Here is a 24,041-nt window from a genome sequence, read left to right on the forward strand (position 1 = left end):
TTACAAAAGCTGGAGCAAACTTATAAGAACTTTTAGAAACACACGGCAGAGTGTGTTTGACAGTCCGTTCTTGAAAATGAAAGTACAGTCCTCTCAACTTGAACACTTTGATTTTTTTCTTTCTTTCTTCTTTTCCAGCGATTCGAGAATTGCGAAGCAGGCATAAATTGTCATTTTTTTCCTCTTTTGTTTATAAAATCTATTTTACACTCGGCTTTGTTTCTAAAACGTCGTTGATAATTTTAAAGAATTATAAATATGTGTTTTTTAATTTTGAGAAGTGCGCACATATTGACGTCATCACTAAGCGCCTAAATAACAGGTGGAAGTAGCTTCATTCATGCTGACAAGACGACGAGCAAACCGACAGGTACGAAAAATAACAAACATAAACAGCAGTTATCCACTACACTGTCGTGTTTTAGACTCTTCGCCACCAACACAGTGGAAATACGGCTTTATTTGTCCATAAACGAACTATTTCACTGAGGTTGGTCTTTTATACTTCTTGTCGGGAAGCTAACGTTAGCTGGGCTAGCTCTACATGAAGTTTGGGGACACGTTGGTAAATGAAAAAGTGGGGTCAAACCTTTTAAACTACTTTTAAATAAATGTTTCAGTGACGAATTCAGCAGGGACGAGCGTATAATTCAGCTGAGTGTCTTCAAACCAGTGTTAAGACGTGAAGCAAACTTAAGAGTCTCTACGAAACAACCAGGTCAGGACTGAGCTGTACATCTCTCCACAACGTATAACAGAACCACAGGGGAAATGCTCACCTCAACAGACTCTTCTCACATCTCTGCAGGTGTAGCAGTATGGATGTGCTCTTTGGTCCCCTGGGTGTGGGTGCCGCCGCAGGACTGGGCTGTGGACTCCTCCTTGGATGGCACCTCCGGTCTCGCTTCCTCCCGGCATCCAAAACCCTGATGGCAGCGATGGGGAACGGTGGAGCTGAAGCGAGTGTGATGGGCGAGGGAGGCGAGTTTAAGATGGTCCTCGTGGTCAGAAATGACCTGAAGATGGGCAAAGGGAAGGTGGCCGCCCAGTGCTCCCACGCTGCAGTGTCAGCTTACAAACAGGTCCTGCGCAGGAACCCAGAGCTGCTCAAACAGTGGGAGTACTGCGGACAGCCCAAGGTGGTGGTGAAGGCCCCAGACGAGGACACTCTGATTGATCTGCTGGGTCACGCCAAAGAAGTGGGGCTTCCTGTAAGCCTGATCCAGGACGCAGGGAGGACTCAGATTGCACCAGGATCACGCACAGTGCTGGGGATCGGTCCAGGTCCTGCTGATCTGGTCGATGAGGTCACAGGAGACTTGAAGCTTTACTAGAGCTCCTGCTCTCGTCTGAAGGACTTCCTCATAGTTTCTTGATTGATAAATCTATTGTAAACAAAGTTTACAGTGTCTATATTTTTACACCACAGAATCAATAACGTTAGGATTTTTTGAAAACACTTTTTTGGTGTTTTTGAACTTATTTCCATCAAACTAATCCTCCAGATATCTCCATGGATAAACAGTTATCACAGCTTGATGAGTTCTACTTCTGAGACAATCACAAATCACCAATGCCTTTACATCTGCTCAGAGCTGCTGTGTCTGATCTCATAATGGTCAGAGGAAACAGATTACAGATGTTTATTGTAGATCTCCTGAGAACTACGGTATGGATTATAACATCAGACCTACTACAGAATAGATGTTTGACTAACCATGGCAAATCATCCAAGATGTGTTTAAAAGCCTAAAATAAACAATTTTGATCCAACATTAGCCTGTTATGAATTGGCATTAACTCATTATAATTTATGATGAAGCCTCAGTTTCATTTGTAAAAGGAAATTACTATCAGCTATAAAAGAGAATATTTTATGTGCTCAAGTTTTTTCCTTTGGATGCTGCTAGCTGTTTCTCTAAAACAAAAGGATTTATATTTTACATAAAAAGACCTCGTGTGAGCTTTCCTGGCAACCTTTGTCCATCAGTTGTGTGGAAAGCTTCATTTGTGCAATACAACACACACACACACACACCTGCAAAGGTACTGATTTAAGATCAGAGCAGACTGCACTTGGTCCACAGGAGCTGACAATATCGTTGCAAAGTGGATGTTTGCACGCTGCTTTAAGTGTTCAGTGAAGGTGAAGAGGTTTGCAAGATTTTCAAACTAATTTCTCCTGATGATTCAAATTCAGTTCATCAATTCATGTTTAGTGTCTGAAACCATATAAAATCACAGAGACCATGCAGAGATCACTTTAATTTAATTTTGATGTAGCAGTGCTGCAAAAGAGCTGATTACACGGCTGTAACAATATTAAAATGCAAAGGGAAATATTATTGTATCTATATGTAAAGCAAAAATGAATAATTCATTTTTTTCCTGGATTTAAATGCTGTGCAGAATAGTTAAGATACAGTTAAAGCCTGAACTGAAGCCTCCTAAGAATCACTCATCATATCCATGGAGGACACCAGTGACTGGAGGTACCCACTCAATAACCCTGTGATATTCTGGCTTTTGGTGCCATCTGTCTTGAGGGTTTGGAGTTTTAGGACTTGTGGCTCTGGGTCTATGGTGACCCAGTAGTCTTCACTGAACTCTTCTAAAAGCACAAGTTTGTGTTCAGCTCAAATTCTAGATGGACTTGGAGATCCTAATTTTTGTCTGTTAGTTAAAGCGCCCTGCAGTATGGTAACAGCTACTTCACTTGTTACTAATTCACTTCATTTTACTAAACGTCACAAAGGTACAAAGTGCAGGTCATTAACATTAACCATCAAAATCAGAAGAAGCCTGTCAGAATTATGTAATGTATATTTCATGTTTTGGCATATGCCACAGCTGACTTTGACAAACATCCTGTTCAGTGTTCAGCTTGGGCAAACATTTGTGAAGAAGTTATATTTGAAGAGGTGCAACCTCACTGAAACTCCACAGAAACAAGTGGACATACGTCCATACATAACGTTAAACTTTAACGACTGAAAATAAGACCCACCCCTTATCATGGGGGGGGGGGGGGGGGGGGGGGGGGGGGGGGGGTTGTTGATGCGTGTCACAGAAAACAAGCAATCTCACAAGCTGGGGATCCTGAGGCTCATCTTCCTGGGCGTTTCTCATTGACAGGCCTGTTTTTTCTTTGATCTCGCAGAGGACGCTGAATAAAGCAGGTTTCATTCGGTGACAGTTGAGTGCATGTTTCTTTGCCTGTGCATTGTCCAAACTTTGGTCGGTGATGGTCATTATTTGCTGCAGTATATCGCCAACATCTCTGCGGGTTTCATGTCCGTTTTCTGTGTTGATGCAAAGGGCTTCCATAGAAAACATACCCCAGTGTTTCTGATGTGTATCTCTCAGCTCACTGCTGCTTGGCTCAGTTTTTTTTAACTTGAGTCAGAACTTTTCTGCACATTTGGTCCAAAAAGGGAAGTAAATACTGCAGTGGTTCTCAAACTTTTTCAATGATGTACCCACTGCGACATGTTTTTTTTTCTGCTAAGTGCCACCGAACAAGTGCAAAGCAGTTGTGTTTGGGGGAAAAAGACATGGAACAGAGCGCTGTATGATTAGAGTCTGATTTATGAAATATTCTTCTAAACAATAACATTGTTAACCCTGAAAACTGTGACTGGATAGGCACAAATATTATAACTTCATTAAGTAAAACAAAAAATAACTAGAGACGGGTTAAAACAGAAACATAAGTCAACTTAAAGTGACCTCTTTTGGTATGAATATAAAAGGCTGTTCTAAAATCAAAATTATTAACTTAACAATAGACAAACCTTTTTCGCATCGCTGTTACCATCACAAAGCTATTTGTGTCGTTATCCTGATTTGAGGGAGACTCATTTTTGGGAGGATGAAGTAGAATTGAATAATCTATGGCAGTCATTCCCAAAGCATGGGTCCTGACCCACAGGAGGGTCGCCAGAGATTTTTTATGGGTTGCCAAATTAGTTTCCAGATTATTTACTTGAAATCCATGCTTTCCTTAACCAGAGATTTCCAGAAACATCATTAAAGAACCTTATCTTTTATTTTTGCACATTAATCATGTCAATAGATTTACAGATTGGATTTATTTTGGATTGGGTCGCCTTGGCTTGTTCCTCCAAAAAGTGGGTCACCTGAAAAAAAGTTTGGGAAACACTGATCTATGGGATATTTATCAACTTAAACTTTTATTTGATTCAAACACTGATTGAATGAAAAGCGTTAAAGGAATTTTGCTCTGTTTCGAGTTTTGAGTGTACATTTTTTGAATCCTGAGTACCCCCTGGAGTGCCCTCGCGTACCCCCTGGGGTTACGTTTATCTCCATTTGAGATCTACTGCTGTACGGTATTGATGTTCACAACAAAGACACACACCAGACAGGATTTGACAAACAAGAAGCCTTTATTTTTTTAAGTGGAAAACAAAACTGTTGTTTCATTCATTATAATCCAGATTATGCACAATCAAGTTTTTTAAGTGCACAATTTAAATCTAAGGTAATTTAGATAAGAATATAAGTTCAAAGGAGTTAATGATTGAATTCCTGTATACACGCAAGCCTTTGATAAAAACTTCAAAATTACCACTAGTCCTGTGTTTCTGAAGGGCATGAGCGGGTCAACTGAACAGGGTTAAACGATGTCTTTTAACAGGACACAAAGGAGGAGAAGTAAGCTTGAAAAAAATCCCTCCTGCGTTTGAAAGAACAGCGACCAAACAGCAGAAACAAACGGCGGGATGAAGGAGGAGCAGGCGGGGGGATGTTAGTCAAACACAAACAGGTCTGCAGTCCCTCTGAGGTGACATGGTCCCACGTTAGAGCCATATTTAAAGCATCTGGAAATGTCAGGAAGGGGGGTTTGTTTGGAGAGTCCTGCATAGGTTTTGCTGGAAAGACTCAAACATTCCTGTAAGTCGTATGTAAAATACTCTGATCTACTTCAAACAGCCCTGAAAGTGTGTGTCTGTGTGTGGGGACGTTACAGGTTTGTAGACGTAGTGTTCTCAGGATCGTGGTCATGGAGGCGGCAGTCTCATGTTCAAATATAGAGGAACATATTAGCAATAATTCTGTGTCTGAATATACAATAATTAAATGCATTTTACAGTCGGACAGAGGAAGCTGCTCACACACATCAAAAAGGAAAACAAAAGGTTCTACATTAATTCTTCTCACTACAGAGTGCAAATCAGATGCTTCACAACAGACCTTGTAATTTTTTAAACCGGGAGGAGGACTAGCTCTTCCCACAAAAGCCCCCCATTGTACATAAACCATTTACCATTCAAATAAAATAATAAGACAAAAAGAAAATTAATCTAGTCAATACGGAATGTGAGAAAACTAATCTTTGCGGTGCTTTTTCTTTGACAACAAAAAGAAAAACTGAGTCCTTCATGACAGTTTAAAAAGAGGAAAAATAAAGTTAAAAAACAAAAGATAAAAGGTTTGTCTGTTTGACCCTCTGCCGCCAGCAGGGGGCAGACAGAGACAATAACAATGGTCTGGTGAAGGACTGTGGGAGATGGATGGATGGTAGCTCCAGCCTGCGTGTGCAGAGAAAAAGAGAGGATGAGGGAGGTGGGGATCTTTACATGCCGTAGCCAAAGCCTGGCTGAGCTGCTGGCTGACTGAATCCTGCAGGCGCCTGGTAGCCGTAGCCGTAGGCTTGCTGAGGGGCCACGGGTACGCTGGGGCCCGCTGTCAGCATCAGCTGGGGTGCGCCTGGAGAAAACACACATGGAGGAGAGGCTGTTAGCAGTCAGTTTTACTCCAACCACACGTTCAATACAACGAAAGGATTTGGTTGTTTTTTGGCTTCACAGAGCCGTCATGAAGTTAAAGCTGCCTCATTTTCACCTGAGGAAAAAAATGTAGTGGTTACCAAACCTCCCCTGCTTGCTCCAGTTTGGGTCATCTAATTTCATCATAAAGCAAAGCTCTGAGTATTTCACTTAAACCCTGCCCCCTCAGAGCTGTGTGGGGATCCTTCTTTGGACAGATCTCATTAAATACTGAAAGTTTAAAAGCAGACGTTCAAGCGAAGACATCCCTCCCTTTCCTGTACGCTTACTTCCTGTATTAATTAAATCTTAATGATCTCAATCAACCTGTGGATCTTCAAACAGCTGTGACTAACTTCAAGAAAAAGTTTAAGAAACACGTCCTTTACTTGAAGGAAAAGTGAAGAGTCCTCCTATGAGGGAGGACACTTTGCAGAGCTACTCTGTACACACACACACACACTCACACACACACAGAGGGAGGCTGTGATTTCAAGACTACTATTGTTGTTATAATAGTAATTTCATCCCTCCCTCTGAGAAACCTGTAGATGTCTTTTTGTTTACACAGCTGCATGATTAAAGAGGGGGTATTGTGCTTTTCTTAGGCCGTATTCTGTCCCTCTGGTTTGACCCTGTAGTATCTTTACATGATTCACTTCTCAAATAAATCTCTATTTTTCCTCACATTGCTGTTTTCCAAAGCCCTTATTTCAACCTCTGTCTGAAAAATGTTGGTCTAGCTGCTGTCTCTTTAAGGCTTCCTGCTCCTCAAACCCCCTTCCCTCTGATTGGTCAGCCCTCTGAAGGCTGGTCAGGAGCAGGGCTATGGGCAGACCTTGGTGTTTGAGGCCCGCCCTGCCAAAGTGTCATGAACCAGTTAGGACATCTGTATGAGATGACCCCATCATTTCAGGAAGTCTTATTAAGACCTCGTTATTATTTGATCAGTTCAGAGACAGATTCAGGGATTTATATAACATATAAATATGAAGCAGTTTGACAATCTGCACATTTAGTCTGAACGTCCAGCACTATTACTGTATATCCATGTTTAAAATATGGGAAGAACAGGATACCCAGTTCTTTAACTATGTGTAGCATGTTTCTGTTCTCGTCATGCCTGCTGTCACAGACAGAGGGCAGCAGCAGATGCTGATGTGTTGTCACAGTAATGAGGGATATGTAAGAGTTGTGGCGGACACAAACTGGTCACTGGGCTCATCTGTACCTTCCAGCCCCAGAGAGAAAGAACAACCCTGAAGTTTTTGCTTCTCTTCACTTTTTAACTCATAAACCTTGTGTCTCTGTAAGGCTGTGAGGCTAGCTCCCTCACCGACCACATCCTGACTCACTTCTTTCATTCCTCTCCTGTGGCTGGAAAACTCCTTCAGAGGTTCATCTGCTAACTTTTACAGGAGACAGCAGCCCATCATTATGTGTGCAGAATCAGACTGATCTTCAGAGAACTCACCCGCTGACACAAACATGTCTCTTTTCTTCACTTCCTTCCTGAGCTGTTTGAAATTCATCTACTTTACTTCATTTTCTGTCTGTTTCTGTGTATTTTCTTCTTCTTCTTTTTTTAAATCAACCATTGGCTCTTTTTGTGTTTGTGTTCCTTTGTCTGTTTTCTCTCTTTCTCCCAGCACATCTGATAAAAAAAAAAGAATTTTTGGAAAACAGATCTGTAACAGGTCCAAGACATCTGTTCAACATTGTTTTCCAATAAAAACATAATCCAGGGGAAAAAAGTAAAAAAAGCTCCAAAGTTGTAGTCTCAATCAACTTATGTCTCTGTATCTCCCATATTTCATTTTCAGTCAAATCTGGGGATGTTTTTCTTTTTTTTTTTTTTCTAGGAACAAAAAGTTTTAAAACACCTGCTGATCACTAACTATTCAGCCCCACTCAGTAGACAGCAGTTAAACTTTAACATTGGTTATAACAGAGGATTTACAGCAGGTGTAGCGACTAAAGACTAGGGCAGGGAAAATATGCTATCCTTGCGATTTTGATTCTATTACAATATTTGGGGTGTCGCTTTATTTTAATTGCGATTATTCAATATTTACTATTTTTGCGATATTTAGTTAGTTTTATTAACACCAGACCATGTGAAAAAGTTACATGATGATGGTAATGTCTACAGACTATATCAGGAGCCATATTTTCCCATATAATGCACATTACCCAAGCCAGAGAGAAACATTTCACCCCCTGCTGGTGAAAAGTGGTAACTTTTTTCAGTCCAGTTTATAAACAAGGACTGAAATTAAGAATATGAATTTGAAAAAAAAATGTTTTAAAGAATTTTGATTTTGATATTGTCAAACAAAAAATCAGGGTATATCAATTTTAATTTTCTTCCACCCTCTAGTGAATACGACATGATTTGATGACACTTAATCTCTGCTTATCCAGAGCGGGTAGGAAAGAGCTTACTGCTGGTTTATCTTCTGAAGATGATAGAAAAAAAAAACAGTAATATTGAAAGTCTGTGACCTGAAAGGATCCTGGTTTATCTCTGGACTAACAGCTCCACATGAGAATGAAGGACAAACAGCGGTGTTATGAAAAGGATTGTTACCGTAGACGATGGGTTGTGTCTCTGTCGCCTGCTCCTCCTCTTTCCTTAGGGACTCTGAGGTTTCTAGTTTGTCTACCTGTAAGGCAGAGAAACAAAAGCATTTAGAGCATTTAGAGCACTGGCCACTCTATGGAGGTTTAGCTTCAAACTGTTAGCAACAAAAGACAAAATCAGGTGATGCAAAACAAATGTCTGCAAAAGCTTTTCTCATTTAAGACAATTAATGTTTTTTTTTTACTCATTACAATAAAAAACAGCAGATACATCAGGTTAGGTAAAGAAGCTGAAGTCATAACAGTCAGAAAGAAAAATGTACACCAGGTGTTCTGGTTCAGAGCAGCAGCACCTGGATGAGGGTTAGACCTGGAGTTAAAAACACAGACATGCTGAGCGATGCATCTCTTCGTCTTCAGTCAGAACATTTCTCACATCATGCACCTTCAGACAGACGACAGCTCTCTGAAATCAAACTCCCTGCTCTGTCTCCACCGAGCTGAAACTCTAAACAGACACAGTCCTCATGCTCTGTGTGAGGCTCTCCTGGCAGTGAGGGGCAGGCTGCAGGACTGGGATGCAGTTTGGGGAGAAGGAGGAGGAGGAGGAGGAGGAAGGGTGTGACTCTCAGACAAGGTGCTCCCAAAATTGATCTCACATAAAGCCAGGCACAACGACAGCCTGCTGCCAAATATCAGCCAGCACTGTTTACACTCATGCTTTGACGTAACGACCAGAGAAAACCTAAAACACGACAAACGGACTTTTCATTCAGCTTCGTAATGAGCAGAGTGTCAGATCTGTGAGTGTCTGTGAGGAAATGCTCTGAAGAGGTCGAGTTGCTGAGAATGTACTTCACTTTAAGGCCTCTCTTTGAGACTAACAGCAAGAAGACTGAATGTTCCTGTGTGAGTAACACCTCAGTGTTCTGTTTCATGTAAGAATTGTGTGACATAAACTCAGCTGAAGTGATTTCAGGCACAAATATCTTCATAAATGTTGTTTTGCTGTAGCTGTTAGTGAGTGAAAAATCACTAATACTGGTCTAAGTCTGTTTCGGAATCCAAAATATAATCTTGTCCTGAAACTTGTTCAATATGCTTCTGTTAATGAGACTAAAACACTGGATCATGTTATCCAATCAAAACAGACCTTTTACAAGCAGTGGTTTAAGTCTGTGTGTGTCTGATTTCCTGTCATTTTTAAAAGCTACAGGTTAATTCTATCATTAAAATAATCTCAGTGCTTGTGTCTGAGTGCAGCTGAACCATGCACACTCAAGGCTGCAGTCGTTCAGGCTAAATGCTTTCAGGTTAAAACCAGTGCTTTCAGCTTTCACCTGTTCCTGAATTGCATCAACCTGGAGGAGAAGAGGTGCAGCGTGGGAGAAAAACATTGAGAGATTTCTCTGTTAAGGCTATTTTAAAAGCTTCTGAGTGCATGAGCCATGTCATTTTATTTCCTAGTCACAAAAGTAAAGACGTAATAAGAGATGAGTGATCGTGACATCGATCAAGCCACCCACCTTGCTGAGGTACTCCCTCATGACCTGAATGAAGTATGGCATGGAAAAGTCCATGATGTTGTGCCTCCAGGCCGTCTCCAGCACCACGTCGGGCCGCAGGAGGTCGTAGCAGGTGAACAAGCAGGCGGCGAAACACTCCTTCTTGTCCTCCTGCAGGAACCAGGCCAGAAGCTCCTCCGCCAGCTCTGTGTCCTTTGACTCTGACGCGTACTGCATGGCGTCCTGCAGGGGGCGCACAGAGCAGAACAGACAGGTTCAGAGAAGGTCTGAGTTAATCTTAGTGGAAATATGGTCAACCTCAGAACCCATCCACTGTCTTCCTGTGAATACGTGGGCCTCTGGGAACTAAGACTGACTTTTACAGGCAGGGGTCGGATAAACCAAAGCATGATTCCTTTTTCATATTTGGCACAGTTTACAGTTTCTTTACCAATTAAAGATGCTGATGTGTGTTTGATTAAAAGGGAAACAAAAATCCATGAAATCTGCAAAATCAACACTTGGTTCCCTGGATTTCATCTGTTCTTGTGAGTCTCAGTTTCACTGTTAATACTAAGTTGCACACAGGCTTCACTCAGACTAACGTCAACAGATTGAACGTCAGAAGGAAACTTCTCTCCCCTGACACATTTGCAACACTGGTTCAAAATGCTAAAAAACTAAAATCATGATTCAGATTTGAAAAACATTAAAATTCAAGTTCTGTCAGGTCTGTCCTTAGAGGCAAAGACAGTTTTTTTTTGTTACTTTCTTTACCGTTTCTGTAGCTGATGTTTGTTGTTGATGTTTTGGTGAGAACAGTTACCTTGTACAGCTTGTCCTTCTTGCACAGCTCAACGCTCTGTTTCCAGCGGTTGTTGCCCTTAAAGAGGTACGCAGCGATTCTCCTGAACTCGATCAGCTCGTGTTTTTCCAAACGCTGCGCCAGTGAGATGTTGTCAAAGTTGTCGTAGGCATCTATTGATGTCCTCAGTGCCTGAGCAGAGTAAAAAGAGCAAACATTAAACCAAGGAGTGATAAGAAGCTGAAAATAAAGAGTTTAACAATGTGAGAAGCTGACTGACCTGATAGTCCTCCTCTGTGATGAAGAGGTTGTTAAGTGCTTCATTGACTGATTTGTTGTTGTGGTTCTGTACTGACCGAAGGTAGGGTTTGACCAGAGGCAGCTGTTTCACCTGTGGACACACACATGCAAACAGAGGGGTGAGAACATCTGAAATACAGGCAAATATATAAAGCTAACATCCACTGCTGTTACATCAAGGAGATGGCTGCAACGCAAAACCTCTAATCTGCAAAAATCACTTTTTTGAGAGAACAAAAAAAATATGCTGTTTTCTTGCAGAATGCTATTTGTTAAGGATACTCGATGCATGACACACTGATTTCAGAATATGTTACAATATCAATTGCAGACTGAGTATGAGCAGCATTCCTTCTTCTCATCATCCAGAGTGAAATCAGCTTATCATAAAATTTTGCAGATAGGAGGTTTTGTGTTTCAGCTATCGAAGAGTGGGACGTGGTGTGTGTTTGTTTCAGGCATCATTTTGGGGAACAGGTAATTTTTAGTCCACACAGGACAGCAGCTCCCTTCTTATCGATGAGACTCTGAGCTTCACAATCACAATGATTAATTCCCTCTGTTTCATTTTCTTTGGACAACAACTAAACACAAGTAGCTGAACAGAGGCAGATGCAAACAAACTGTTATCTGATGAGACAGCGGACAGAGACTTGAAAGAGTACCTTGCTGAAGAAGTTGACAGCACGGGAGTGGTCCAGTCTGGGTGAAAGCACTATCAGCAGATCATTCAGTAACAAAGGCTTGAACTCCAGGTAGAACTGGACGGCTTTGTAGTACAGCTCCACATTGGCCACCTGCACAGGAACGAGACGGAGACAGAAACAATCATTTAGGAAGTCTGAACACCCAGTCAGAGGATAAACTGCAATTTGAGGCATGAGGGCAAAGATAATTTCAGCATACTCCTCCCATTCACCACAAGTGATCTTCTTTATGTTTCTTTCCATAAACAGCAAAACCAACACCTCAGGAAACTTTTAATGACTTTAAGAAAATAAAAAACGCCTGAGCCGTACCTTGGTGATGATGTCTTTGAACTGTCCCTCCTTCCAGGCGTCTGTGGGGTGGTTCATCATGGTGATGATGGCGTTGTCATACTCCTCGTACTTGTCGTACAGGAAGACGAGCTCAGCCCACAGGTGCGCCTGCTCTGCTGCTCTCAGCACTTTGGGGATGTTGACTCTGGACCAGAAGAGCTCCAGATGCTCCCTCATCTTCTGCGGCTTGAACTTGGAGTAGAGGATGGCCAGCTCGGTGAACATTCCCATGTGGGCGCGCTCCAGACCCAGAGCGGCCTCCAGCATGGTGATCAGCTCCTCGAAGTAACCGCGGTCCTGTGAAACAGAGGGAGAGGATGGAGTGTTTGTTTATTTCAGGTGGTTTAGGAGCTGTGTCTTTAAATGAAATACATCATGCTGTCCATCTGACCTGGTAGTAGTTGATCAGCTCCTCCAGCTCATCTGCGTGCACCACGATGTGAAGGCCGCACATCTGGGCCAGTCTGAACTCCTTTCCGTCCACGCAGGCGAAGCACACCTCCTTCCAGGTGCGGGTGCTGTTGGCTTTGCGGGCTCCGTCCACAGCGGCCTGATACTCTCCCAGGTGCACCAGAGTGGAGGCCAGACGACCAAAGTTGGAGACGTTGTTGTAGAGCAGCTTAGCAGCGTCGTACATTTTCTCGTCATAGCAGCGGTCACCGACCTGAGTTTGTTGACACAAAAAAGTTAAATTCATCATAAATTTGTCTGTACAGAAGCTTCACAGAGAGCTTTATGGGAGCCAGACTGACCTGTTGGATGTGAGCGTTGTTTGGTCCGTTAATAAACTCCTCCAGTTCAGCAAGGCGGTTGGTTTTAGCCAAAGCAAAGATGAGCTCGGTCTCCACGTAGGACTCGCGGGCCTTCTTACGAGCCATCTGCAAAAACTTCACCAGGTCCTCCCAGTTACCTGGAACAAAGGACACAAAGGTCAAGATGCTATGGTACAAAAACACTCCTTTATATGGTAGACAGAAAACCGTCTAAACTTGTATGTACTGTGTAATTATTAATGATCTATTATCAGCAAGGCAAGAAGAAAACACCTGAAAGATGCTTTATCACCTTTTTCATTCAAACACTTCAAAAAGTGTAACAGGCCAACAGCTCAGAATAAGAAGAGGTATTCCGTCATAAACAGAAAGATCTACAGATGAAAACTGTCAAATCTTCGAATTGTTTTTTGTGGTGTGATAACAAAAAACAGCTGTTTCTAATACTGGGCAAATTATTAAGTTACAATTCTCACAGGAAAGAAATAGAGAGGAAATAATAATCTGCCAGAAACATTAGCATATGGGGCACCAGTATGGCTGAGCTGTGAAGCTGTGTGCCATAAGACTCAGCCTGTTTCCCGCTCTGCTTCCAATGCTCTTTCCTCTCTGATTAAAAGCATCAAAACTGAGGAAAAAATCAGGTGGTTGAAAACAGAACCTCCCTCATATAACACATGGATTCAGAAGATTTGGGATATTTATCAAATGAAGCAGATCACTTTTTCATTAAGGCTTCAAAGAGCAACTTTTACTAAAAGATGGAAACCAATGATTCCTCTATTGCTGCAATAATATGTACAGTAATACATGCAATAATCCTGTTCTATACCCCTGCATTGTATGCAAAATGTTGTCATCCTGATACTGATAATGATATGGGCCTGTGATGTCATAATTTTGAGTGGACATAATTTCTATTTCTATGTGACTGCTATTATTGTTTATTATTATTATTGTTTTTTTAATTTATTTATTTATTTTCTTTCTTTCATTACCATCATAGTGTGCACATGGCAATATGTAATGAATACAAATACAGCTAGAGAAGAAAAAGGAGGAAAAAAACAACGGAAAAACAAAGGAAAAGAAATTCATTGAATTGTTTTGAAATGTATACAGTATATTGTACTGATGAAGAAAAATTTTGATAAAAATTAAGTTAAAAAGGAAAAAAAAAAACGGAGAAAAAAATGACTTTAAAGGAACAGAAAATCATCATAAGTGATACTTTCCAGCAGAGAGCTCTTACTACTGTGTAAGAGTTCTTTGATTGATGTATTACTGCACCAAATGAAACTGTTCCCTGCAGGTTTAAACTGTATCGGCTCTCAAACAAAGCTCATGTGCTGAGTATTGATCACTTCTGGTCAAATGTGAACGTGAAAACAGCTCACAGCTTTCTGTTCAGAGATTAATTATCTCACAATGAGTCGGGTAGAACTGAGTCCTCTCTGTGCTTTTGTTTTCTTATCAGCCCGATGAAACACTGCTATGCACACTTGACATAGAGGAATGAAACCCAGAAGAACACCCTCTGAGTCAAAATGTCTCCAGGACTTACAGACGTGGTCATTAAAGAAGTAAAACACTGAGTTATGTCACTGAAAATTAAAGGTCAGTGTTTCTATGACAGTCTCTGTTGGCCACAATACGTCAAGGAGCTGTTGTCATCCTTGCTGGTGCTGAAGTTTGTTTTAAAGTTATGTTTCCTGAGTAACTAAGATTCCCTCCTCCCAAACAAACCAGATTAAAAAAAACTGTTTATTGTTTCTAACTAATTTAAGTGTTTTCTGAAACTCTTCTGCTGGATTAAAAGGTTTGTGAGCAAAGTCAGCACAAAAAAGATCCTTAAAGAAGACTAATGTTGGCTGGTTGATTAGATTGGTGTTGTGCTGAGCTGAAACTGATCCACAAAGCCTCAGCCAGGTTTCCTGCTTATTTTCCATCCATCTTTCCTTTACAAATGTTCTCCTTACCGCTCTTATCAGCAGCCTGCACCACCTCCATGTAAGCAGAGGGGTCGTCAGCTTTGATGTAGGAGTCAATGGCCTCTTTGACCAGCTCCTTCTGCAGCTGAGCCTTGGCCAGCTGGCTCCACACCGCCGGCTCATTGCAGCGCTCTGCAAACTCATAGGCCCGGTCCAGGTTTCCAATGTGCTCGATCAGCACCTTAGGGGAGGAGAAAGGATGAGGATCAACTCTTCTTCAGTGCGTTAAGTATTTGTCGAGCTGTTCAGGAGGTGATGACTGACCTGCACTGCAGAGGTGTTGACGTCAAACTTCTTGAAGATAGCGAAGGCCTCCTCGAAGAGCTCGTTGCTGATGGCGATGTTGGCGATGTCAGGAGCGTCGTAGTTGTCCAGTCTGCTGATGTACTCCATCACACGGGTGCGGTCGGCTTTGATGGCTGTGAGGATGAGCAGGTTCTGCAGATTTCTGAGACACAGAGGAAGAGACGGGTTACTCAGCACTTTCTGACTCATGAGAGGACAGAAAACATCCACAACATTCCAGGTACACACCTGTGCTCGCTGAAGACAGAGTTATCCAAAACAATCTTCTCCAGCAGCTCGATGAGCTCGTTGGGCAGGTCTGCGGTCATGAAGGCTTTGACTGTGACGGACACCTCCTCTGGGTCCTGGGTCTCTGACAGGGCGGTCTGAACCACCTGGGGACAAAGAAGGAGAAGGTTAGAGGAGATCAGAGAAGCAGGAGGCGTGTATGAGAGGAAATCAGACTTGTGTCGTTCTGTACCTGGTCGATGAGTGGTCGTCTGAAGGGGTTGCTCTCAAGCAGCACGCTGGCCCACAGATCAGGGTCTTTGCGGCGGACCAGGTAGCGAGACAAGCTCTTGAACAGGGAGTTCTCATTGCAAACCTTAAAGAAAAAAAAACACACATTAAACCTCTTCCTGCTCCAGTTTAACATACGGTTGATGATGCTCAGCTGAAAAGTCCTCCTCACATTGATGAGCTCCTGGTCACACTGTCCTCTTTCATAGGCCACACAGGCCAGGTGAGGGTCTCTCTTCTCGCAGTATTTTCCCACCACACGGCTGTCATAGTACGGGTTCTCCCTCAGGAAGCGCTCAGGGTTGTTGTTGCTGTCGATGTAGATCTTGGCCAGAGCATTGTGGGTAGCGGGCTCCTCACAGCCTTCATGGATACGAGACTCGAGCCAGGGCAGCAGCAGCTTGAGTCTGTGAGGAAAACAATCAATATGGTGTGAGAACGCTTCCTAAAACGCGCAACACAGACTGTATGATTGAGACATGGCTGCTCCTCAAAAGTAAAACCTAAAGCTTAAGAGGCCCTCGGCTGATCGGCTGCAGCTTAGGTCATAAAGTCAGCTTCCTCTAGATCAGACTAGACTGACTCAGCTGGATTTAATATTAGAAGCATTGTATCGACTTCAAAAGGTGAAGCACCTGTTCCTCTTTTCCACCTCAGCAACGAGTTCATCAGTAGAGAACTGTCCTCTGACAACCAGGATCAGGCTTTTGATGACGTCCTCAGAGCAGTCCACATCCAGAAGACCACCAACCACCACAGGCAGACGGCTCGGGTTCACCTGAAACACACATTTTAATCAAACACCTGATCAGAGTAGCTCTTTGAAACATAGTCAGAGAAGAAACGTCGTCTCTCCATGAAGCCTCACCTTCTGGACGTAGATCTCAATGTACTTCTGCAGGTTGTTGCGGTACAGGTAGAGCACCAGGTCATGGACAAAGTCGAAGCGGTCGCAGACGATGATGAGAGGGAGCTGGTCGGTGAGTTTGGCTTCCTGTCGGTCACACACAGTGGGAGGACAGAGGAGAAATTGAGCAAGACATAAGACACAATAAATCCTGATACAAGCCACAAAACATCAACCAACAATATCAGGCCTCTGGGTGGAGCTCATACCTCTGCATGTGTTTATTTACTCTGATGCAGGTATGGTTGTATTGTTGAGAGGGGTGTCAGGGTTTTCCAAAATCACAGCTAGATTCTTTACTAGAAATTATGTTTTTTTTTCTTTTCCGCAGATATATGATTAAAAAAACCCTCACACTGCCAGTGTCATGTGAATCACTGAAAACAGGGGTCTAAGGCCATGTCCACATGTAGCCGGGTATTTGGGAAACTGCACATACATCCACATGAAACCACAGCTTTATGTCACGGAAAACAATGTTTTCTGAAAACTCAACAAAGTGAAGAGTTTGGAAAACTTCAGTTTCATGGTTTTGTGTAGATGCACATAAACAGAGTTTCTGGTTCTCAAACGTCACAGCTGAATGACGAGGGCTCATTCTGACTAGCTGGCACAGGTTTTACATCGGAAAAGACTGCCCATTACAGGTTTAGCATGCGTCGAGCCGCACTCACCGGCAAATTTGCCCACTGTGTGTAAGTGTAAGTGTTTTTAAAAACGTATGAGGGGGGATATTTAATTTTGAAAATACCCAGCTACGTGTGTACAAGGCCTAAATCTGGACCTGATGAAAGCCTTTCATTATTTTGCTTTAAGATTAACTCTTGGTACATGTATAGAGCGCACCTGAGATCTTACCAGGCTTTTTTTTTTTTAAACCTACCGGCCTTTTGCAAGTTCATAATAAGCTCTTTGAAGGTGGCTCCATGTTAAGCAATCAACAGGCAAAACTAGAATAACACACATGTGTTAGGGCTGCACAATTAATCATTTCAGTATTCAACTGTATTGTCATTGCAGTGTGCCCAATATTTATATCAAAGGTTTATGTGATATGAAGAAAAAAAATCCTTCTGGAGCCAAAAAATATAATTGAGTCCTTTAGTTATTCGAGTCATATGTGTATCTCTCTCTCTCTCTCTCTCTCTCTCTCTCTCTCTCTCTCTCTCTCTCTCTCTCTCTCTCTCTATATATATATATATATATATATATATATATATATATATACATACAAAAATTTATGAAACTACATGCAACAACTGGAACAGTGAGTGCGCCTTCTCTGTGTTGTCATCTCGCCTGCTGTTATCGTTGTCGGGCTGGGCAATGTGTGACGCGAGCTATCAAGTCACCGAGAGCACAGCAGGGATTTTGACAATGTGAAAGTTTGTTGATGGTTAATACCACATAGGATGCTATATCTAACACTTAAAGATTAAAGGCAGTGGCTAATTTTGTCTTCACTCAGAACCAGTTCTGGGTCCCTCACACGGCTTATGATTCTATGAGCTGATATGACAGCGATTATGTGAGGGTCTGTTATCATTTCAGGAAGAACTCAACTGAACAGAGGGAAGCAGAAACTTTAGAAAATATTGAAATACATATTGAATACATATCGCATGAAACCAAAAGTATTGCAACATAATTTTTTCCCAGTACCGTGCAGCCCTAACGTGTGTAATATCACAATCTTTACAGTGTTGCAGGTAAATTAGCGAGCGTTGCACATGAAGTTATAGCATCCGGGGTTAGGTTTCCAAGCCTTCTTTAACTGATTACTTGATTTTGGAATTAAAATACTGACACCCCTAACTGTTGATGTTTGGTGAGCTGTGTACAAATGTTGAATATTCAGAATATTTTATGAAAACCTCATCTTCAATCTGCACAGTCAACCTGTCCAAAAGATCTCAAGGTTAATACAAAAAGAAGAGGGGAAGAATAAAAGGTTTGTCACTAAAGCGATGATATCACTTAGAGTTATTCTCGGTGGTATCCTCTAAGAAAGTAACTTTTCTACCTAGTGACGACAGTCGGGTGAACCCTGGACAGCACTGTTCACTACGTCTTTCACCACAATGATTAACACTGGTGCCATCAGACAGGATTATCAAACTGGGATTGTGCACCTCATTAGTGACACTCAAAAACATGCTGCACTGGCTACAGACTCCTAACATGGGACTACACACTGAGCACACAAACACCTTTGATGTCCTGAAAATATAAAATACAACACCTCAAATTATTCACCATTAACTGCATTTACACACAAAACATCCACTGAATGACTAATGCTACTGTACGCTCAGAGAGCACAGGTGGCACCCCAGTGGGTGTATGGATCGTGGTATATAAGGTTATACACCTCCATACAAATCCCAGTTTCAATCCTGGGCCTTCAGTTAAAGGGGGGAGGGTGAGAGTCAGAAGAGGAGGAGAAATCCTGCACTGTGGGAAACGACAAATTTACCTGATACATGTCCTGCCATTCCAAAGACAAAAGAGGAAAAGCACAAAAGATAGTGGACTGCCATCAGGACAGTTGTTTTGAACATTTAAAACCAGAACAGTTAAATTAATTGGGATTGACGGGGGAAAAGTGAAGTTTTACAAGTTATAAATGGGTCAAAATCTTTTCAACTCATTGAATATTGATATGAATGAAATAATTAAGAGTGTGACTCTTGAATGCTTTGCTGGAGATGATAACAAAGAGTAGATCAGGAGCAGAGTTTATGAAGAGGAGACAGAGAGAAAAGAAAGGAGCAGAAACAAAAAGTTTGAGCTGTGAGTGTTTGATCTCCGACTGTTTATCCGGCTTCACCTTGAGGAAGTTCTTGACGCGCTCGGGGTCGTAGCAGTTGCTCTCTCTGCAGATCCTCTCCACCTCTTTGATCTGACCGGTCTTACAGGCGGCCTGGATGTATTTGAAGTGAACTTCAGGGTCCTGACTGAAGTTGACGATAGAGCCCAAGAAGTAGAACAGACCTGAGGGACACAAAGAAAGAGTTGGTTAAACTGGACAGACACGTTGTGAATCCAGTGATTTGTTCCAGTGAAAAAACACACAACTGCTCGTGATCTAGTGATAGTAGCTGAACTCGGTCCCCTCCAGGCCATCCTCTGCTGTTTATCGATCACCCTGCCTCAACTCTGGCCTACTTGCCTGACTGACTGAAGAGACATTTATCTGAGGTCACTGGCCGAGGGTGTGTTTATATGTATGTGTGTATGGGAGGAGGTTAGAAGCCATATAATCAAAACTAAGGGCCAACCTGAGACACAACTCTAATCTGTAACCTGGACTCAGAAATAATCTGGGAAATTACCCACGAAGAAATCGATGACCTTGTGAACAATAGTCTGGTTACTTTTCAAATCTTTGTGTTATAGAGTTCAGCAGGTCTGAAAACTGTTATGATTAGTGCCTGTAAGATTCATTAGTCTAGGAATGAACATTACTATTTCAACAAGACTGCAGGCATCTAAAACTAAGGGCCAAAATAAAACCATGAAATTAGTAATACAAAACAACTCAATCACTCAAAGCCTGTTTGAGCTTCAGCAAATGAAAAAATGTAAGACTACAAAAACATTCAACTGATTGATAATTAAAACTCAAACTATTTGTAGCCTGAATTCTGTTTACACTGATACACTAAGCGGACTGATACACTAAGTGGCGAGCGCCTCGTAGCCAGCTGTGGCTCTGCAGCGGAGGTAGCGCCGTTTTACGACTTTAGGGCTAATTTATGCTAATTTGTGCGGACGAATGACGTCATTTTCACACCTACGCTCCCTTGTGCGGTCCCTATCACGCCAAAAATTTCTGCCCCGTGCACAATGAAAATTTCTAACCTGCTGGACGGAAACGCACAGACAATAAATCACGGCATGAAACTGCCGCCACTCTCGGCAGAAAAGAGAAATGGCTTAAAAGAACCTGGAAACGGGACAGATATGTCATGTTGTAAACAAAGGCAAACTTCTCTGACTCTTGTTTAGTACTCTGGTAGACGTACATTTGTGATACACTGCCCCCTGCAGTTTGGGAATTCACATCAACGGACGCCGTACGTGGTGTTAAAAAGCATAAAAGCCTCACGTGTTCTCTTGTGTGTCTGGTTTTCACGTGTCACATTTGCGCAGAAAGCATAACACAGCCTTAACAGGTACTAGAGCAGTCCAGTGGCCGGCCTACAATGGTAACCAACTTTAGTGCATAAGAATTGGATTGTATTCCAAAGTTTAACGTTGTCATGGCCATGTTTTTTTTTTATGTGTGCGTGTGTGTGTGTGTGTGTATGTGTTTGTGTGTGTGAGAGTGTGTGTGTGTGTGTGTGTAGTTGTTGGCGTTGGGAGTGAACAGTCTGTGTCTGTTGAGGATCTGTGTGATGCTAGTGTTTTAGAAACTGTTTTTACTGTTTGCACAGGCTGCAGTTTCTGTCAGACTCTGTCTCTGGATGATAATATTTCATTCATCACAAACATTCAGCTGTATCCGACATTGTGACCTCACCTTCAAAGCTCTTGAAGGACTCAAAGAGCTCAGTGAGAGCCTGTGTGGTGAGCTGTTCATGATACTTGGAGGCCACCTGGACACAGATCTGCAGGTTCTGGCGGATGTTGGCCGACAGCATGGCTCTGAGGCACTCCAGAGAGTCCTCCACGGACAGAGAGCCGAAGAAGTTCACCAGCCACTGGAGGGGGAGGAGGAGAGAAATGTGTTAGTCAGCAGAAAACTAAAACAATGAAAAGTGATGAGAAAGACACTTCATGTGACTACATAGGGAGTGAAGACCCACCTCTGGGTTGAGCAGGTGTGTGTGCACAACAGCGCGCTTGATGTCATACAGGTCGGTGTAGTGCTCCAGGGCTCTTTGCAGGAGTCCAGCCTTCTCACACAGCTGGGCAATGTGGGCGCGGTCGTAGTTGGTGAACATTTGGTTTCCCAGGATAGCATCAGCAACCTGCAGCCACGACAGAAAACAAATACTTAGGTAAAATCAGCTTTAATGACTGGATCCACTTTAGCTCACTGACGGTGAGTTTACCTGTGGGGCATGCATGAGGTTCATCTCCAGCAGGCGAGTCTGCAGTGGACCCTCTGAGGGTCTGTTGTTCTTCAGGGCGTCCAGGAGGAATGAGGTGCACTGCTGGATCAGGTTGTACTCCATGAACACATCCACAATCTGCAGAAACACAAGGCCACAAAGTTTAGAGTCAAGACAGAAAGAAAAGAAACCTTTACCTTAACTTCTGAACAAAATTAAGTAACACTTTACTGACACTACATAAATTAATAAAACATCCTTCGTTCAACCATTTCTCAACCAGAGATGAGACTTAATTCTGGCTGAAAAAACTAATCTTTTATTTACAAAGATGTAAAACTCCTCTGATGCAAATCAACTCTTGTTCTCAGCAAGTGAAGCATTTTCAGCAGCACAGAAAGCTGCGTCAGCATTGGGCAGTGCAGAGTGTCTGCAGAGGCAGGAAGCAGAGGAAGAACTAGATTTCCTCTACACTACAGGAAAGCTGAGGCTCACACATGTCGGTCTGTCATGTGACTCAGTCAAATTTCAAGGAAAGTTTGTGGCTGACTTGTTGATCGTGTATGAGTAAGGCACAAAGTTTTAATGATTTTAGACTGTTAAGTGCCTTCAGTCAGAAAGTAGGACAAAGGATAAAGAAAGTGTAGTGAGAGACATGTGGCAACAGGCTGAGAGTCAGTTTAAACCTAAACTCACTGCTTTGAGGTCCACGGTAATTGTAGGCATGATTAACCAAAGAGCTCAACATGTGCACCATGAGGTGTTAAGTTTGGCTGCTGAGCAAAACAAATTTAACTTTTAAACCAACTTAAAAAAAACTCAACATTACAACTGGATTGAATCTGTACCGCAGAGCAGCTCAAGTTTGTTTCATGTTTTTAAAGCCTGCATCAGAAACCACTCTCTGTTCCTACTGGATGCCTGAGAGTCCTGTTCCCTCCTCGTACCTGTGTGATGTCAGCCAGTGGCTCCTCATCCTGCACCAACATCTGAGCAAACTGCAGGCCTTGTTCTGGGTTGATCCGCATCACATTCCTGAGCAAAAAGATCCAGTCTGGAGTGTAGCCCACCTGGAAACACGAATGGGAAAGCTATCAAGTTTAAAGCCTGTAGTTAAGAATAAGTGCTTCCTTTCTGAAGGTCATGACGGGTGGAAACGGATCGCCAGGCGCTAAACGTCAGCATGTCAGACGTACCTTCTTGGCGTACAGGACGATCTTGGGGAACTGACCGGTCTCAGCAAAGCACTGAATCACTTTATTGGGAACATTTGCCCTCAGGTAGACGCTCAGAGCCAAGGTGGGGTCCACTGCCTTCACCAGGTCACCCAGCTCCTCTGAACACTCCAACTGGAAGGAACAGAGATTAAAGTCAGCACTCAGAGCATTTCAGAGCAGAAGAAGACACGAGAATATGACTTTATTTTACATAACTTTTGTTTTTTTCTGCCTTTGTTGTTTCTCTAAACTCTCTTACTTCTTGAATTTAATCTTGTTTGATCTAATCACAAGACATTGGAAAAAGTAGGGAACAATAATGCTGAATTCAGCTGGGAAATCAGATTAAAAAGGAAAGGAGAGCTTTATGGAGTAAAACAATGCCAACAGGAAGAAGAGAAAAGCTTGCTTTAAAATAATTCAACACTCCAGCACTGCAGCAGCTTTGAACCACCCAAAAGAACATTCTCCATGAGAAACGTCACAAATTCCTTGCATAACTGCTGCTTTCACATGATCCAGGGAAACAGGCGGGACGTGTAAACAAACAGGCAGATCAGGAAGAGTCACTTCCTGTCCGTGAATGCAGAGATGGAGATCTTAAATACCTTATCTTCCTTTAGCCACTTCTCCAAAAGCTGCTTTCTTCCCTGCTGGAGAACCGGCCTGCAGAGCTCCAGGGACTCAAACTTGTTGAGCTGGCCCTGGTCCAACAGGATACCGAAGTACTGCAGCAGGGGGGAGGTCTGGCCGGCCTGAGTGGGAACGCTCTGGAAGCGGCGGATGGTGTCTGGAGTTCTCAGGATACCCTGAGTGCGATACGAGAGAGCAGGAGGATAGCTTAACAACTGATAAATTCAAAATAAACAGACTCCAACACGTATCATCATTTGTATCCAAATCCTCTTAAACTGGTTGGGGCGAGCAGGATGAGTACCTTTGGTGCATTAGCAGCAACCTTCGCAGCCTCAGAATAGTTCCCAGCAGCAAACAGGTTGTTGAACTTGCGAGCAAAGAGCTCTTCACCACCTGCGAGGTTGTTGCGCACAGCTAAGCGGAGAGCCAGGTCTGGGTTCTGCAGCACGTTGGTGATGTAGGGGATGATGTTTTCCTCTTCCACGCAGACTGACAGCACCTGTGGATAAGCACAGACACAACCTTTAAAATCACTGGAGGCTCTACTGAGGAGAACTGGGGGTAGCGCTGAGTCATAATATATCTTTAAAATTGTGAAATTTTATATCCATTCATGAAGTCCAAGGAT

General features: G+C 42.7%; 2 protein-coding genes across 4 annotated transcripts in view; one reads left to right on the forward strand and one right to left on the reverse strand.

Moving 5' to 3' along the window:
- The first annotated feature begins 296 nt into the window (after positions 1-296).
- ptrh2 (peptidyl-tRNA hydrolase 2) lies at positions 297-2,953 on the forward strand. Of its 2 annotated transcripts, XM_074672367.1 has the most exons (3): positions 297-370; positions 621-718; positions 809-2,953. In XM_074672367.1, exon 3 carries the CDS (start codon positions 819-821, stop codon positions 1,332-1,334), a length of 516 nt encoding a protein of 171 aa, XP_074528468.1. In that variant the 5' UTR covers positions 297-370; positions 621-718; positions 809-818; the 3' UTR covers positions 1,335-2,953. The 2 variants fall into 2 exon arrangements, with proteins under 2 accessions (XP_074528468.1, XP_074528467.1); XM_074672366.1 differs by lacking the exon at positions 621-718 and having other exon boundaries at positions 809-2,919.
- A 1,455-nt stretch (positions 2,954-4,408) lies between these two features.
- cltca (clathrin, heavy chain a (Hc)) overlaps positions 4,409-24,041 on the reverse strand; it is a 50,928-nt gene continuing 31,295 nt past the window's right edge. Inside the window, exons 7-31 of one of the 2 annotated variants that reach the window (XM_074672491.1) lie at positions 23,715-23,912; positions 23,386-23,586; positions 22,757-22,909; positions 22,508-22,630; positions 21,561-21,698; positions 21,312-21,476; positions 21,026-21,206; positions 19,331-19,494; positions 16,462-16,587; positions 16,229-16,371; positions 15,766-16,000; positions 15,556-15,678; positions 15,324-15,469; positions 15,054-15,237; positions 14,778-14,970; positions 12,778-12,935; positions 12,417-12,689; positions 12,005-12,322; positions 11,651-11,782; positions 10,966-11,076; positions 10,707-10,877; positions 9,902-10,123; positions 9,716-9,736; positions 8,383-8,458; positions 4,409-5,733 (exon numbers count right to left, since the gene is read on the reverse strand). In XM_074672491.1, the coding sequence (XP_074528592.1) occupies positions 5,600-5,733; positions 8,383-8,458; positions 9,716-9,736; positions 9,902-10,123; positions 10,707-10,877; positions 10,966-11,076; positions 11,651-11,782; positions 12,005-12,322; positions 12,417-12,689; positions 12,778-12,935; positions 14,778-14,970; positions 15,054-15,237; positions 15,324-15,469; positions 15,556-15,678; positions 15,766-16,000; positions 16,229-16,371; positions 16,462-16,587; positions 19,331-19,494; positions 21,026-21,206; positions 21,312-21,476; positions 21,561-21,698; positions 22,508-22,630; positions 22,757-22,909; positions 23,386-23,586; positions 23,715-23,912 (4,089 nt within the window). In that variant the 3' untranslated portion in view covers positions 4,409-5,599. The remainder of the gene's footprint in view (positions 5,734-8,382; positions 8,459-9,715; positions 9,737-9,901; positions 10,124-10,706; positions 10,878-10,965; positions 11,077-11,650; positions 11,783-12,004; positions 12,323-12,416; positions 12,690-12,777; positions 12,936-14,777; positions 14,971-15,053; positions 15,238-15,323; positions 15,470-15,555; positions 15,679-15,765; positions 16,001-16,228; positions 16,372-16,461; positions 16,588-19,330; positions 19,495-21,025; positions 21,207-21,311; positions 21,477-21,560; positions 21,699-22,507; positions 22,631-22,756; positions 22,910-23,385; positions 23,587-23,714; positions 23,913-24,041) is intronic. The other variant, XM_074672492.1, reaches the window with a different exon arrangement.

The sequence above is a fragment of the Halichoeres trimaculatus genome, unplaced genomic scaffold (assembly GCF_033239565.1).
Source record: "Halichoeres trimaculatus isolate MK-OKI-2021-1 unplaced genomic scaffold, fHalTri1.1 fHalTri1_scaffold_6, whole genome shotgun sequence".
NCBI lineage: Eukaryota > Metazoa > Chordata > Actinopteri > Labriformes > Labridae > Halichoeres > Halichoeres trimaculatus.

Excerpts from the sequence above, each read along its gene's own strand:
- ptrh2 (XM_074672367.1), top strand. The coding sequence starts at position 819 with ATGGATGTGCTCTTTGGTCCCCTGGGTGTGGGTGCCGCCGCAGGACTG.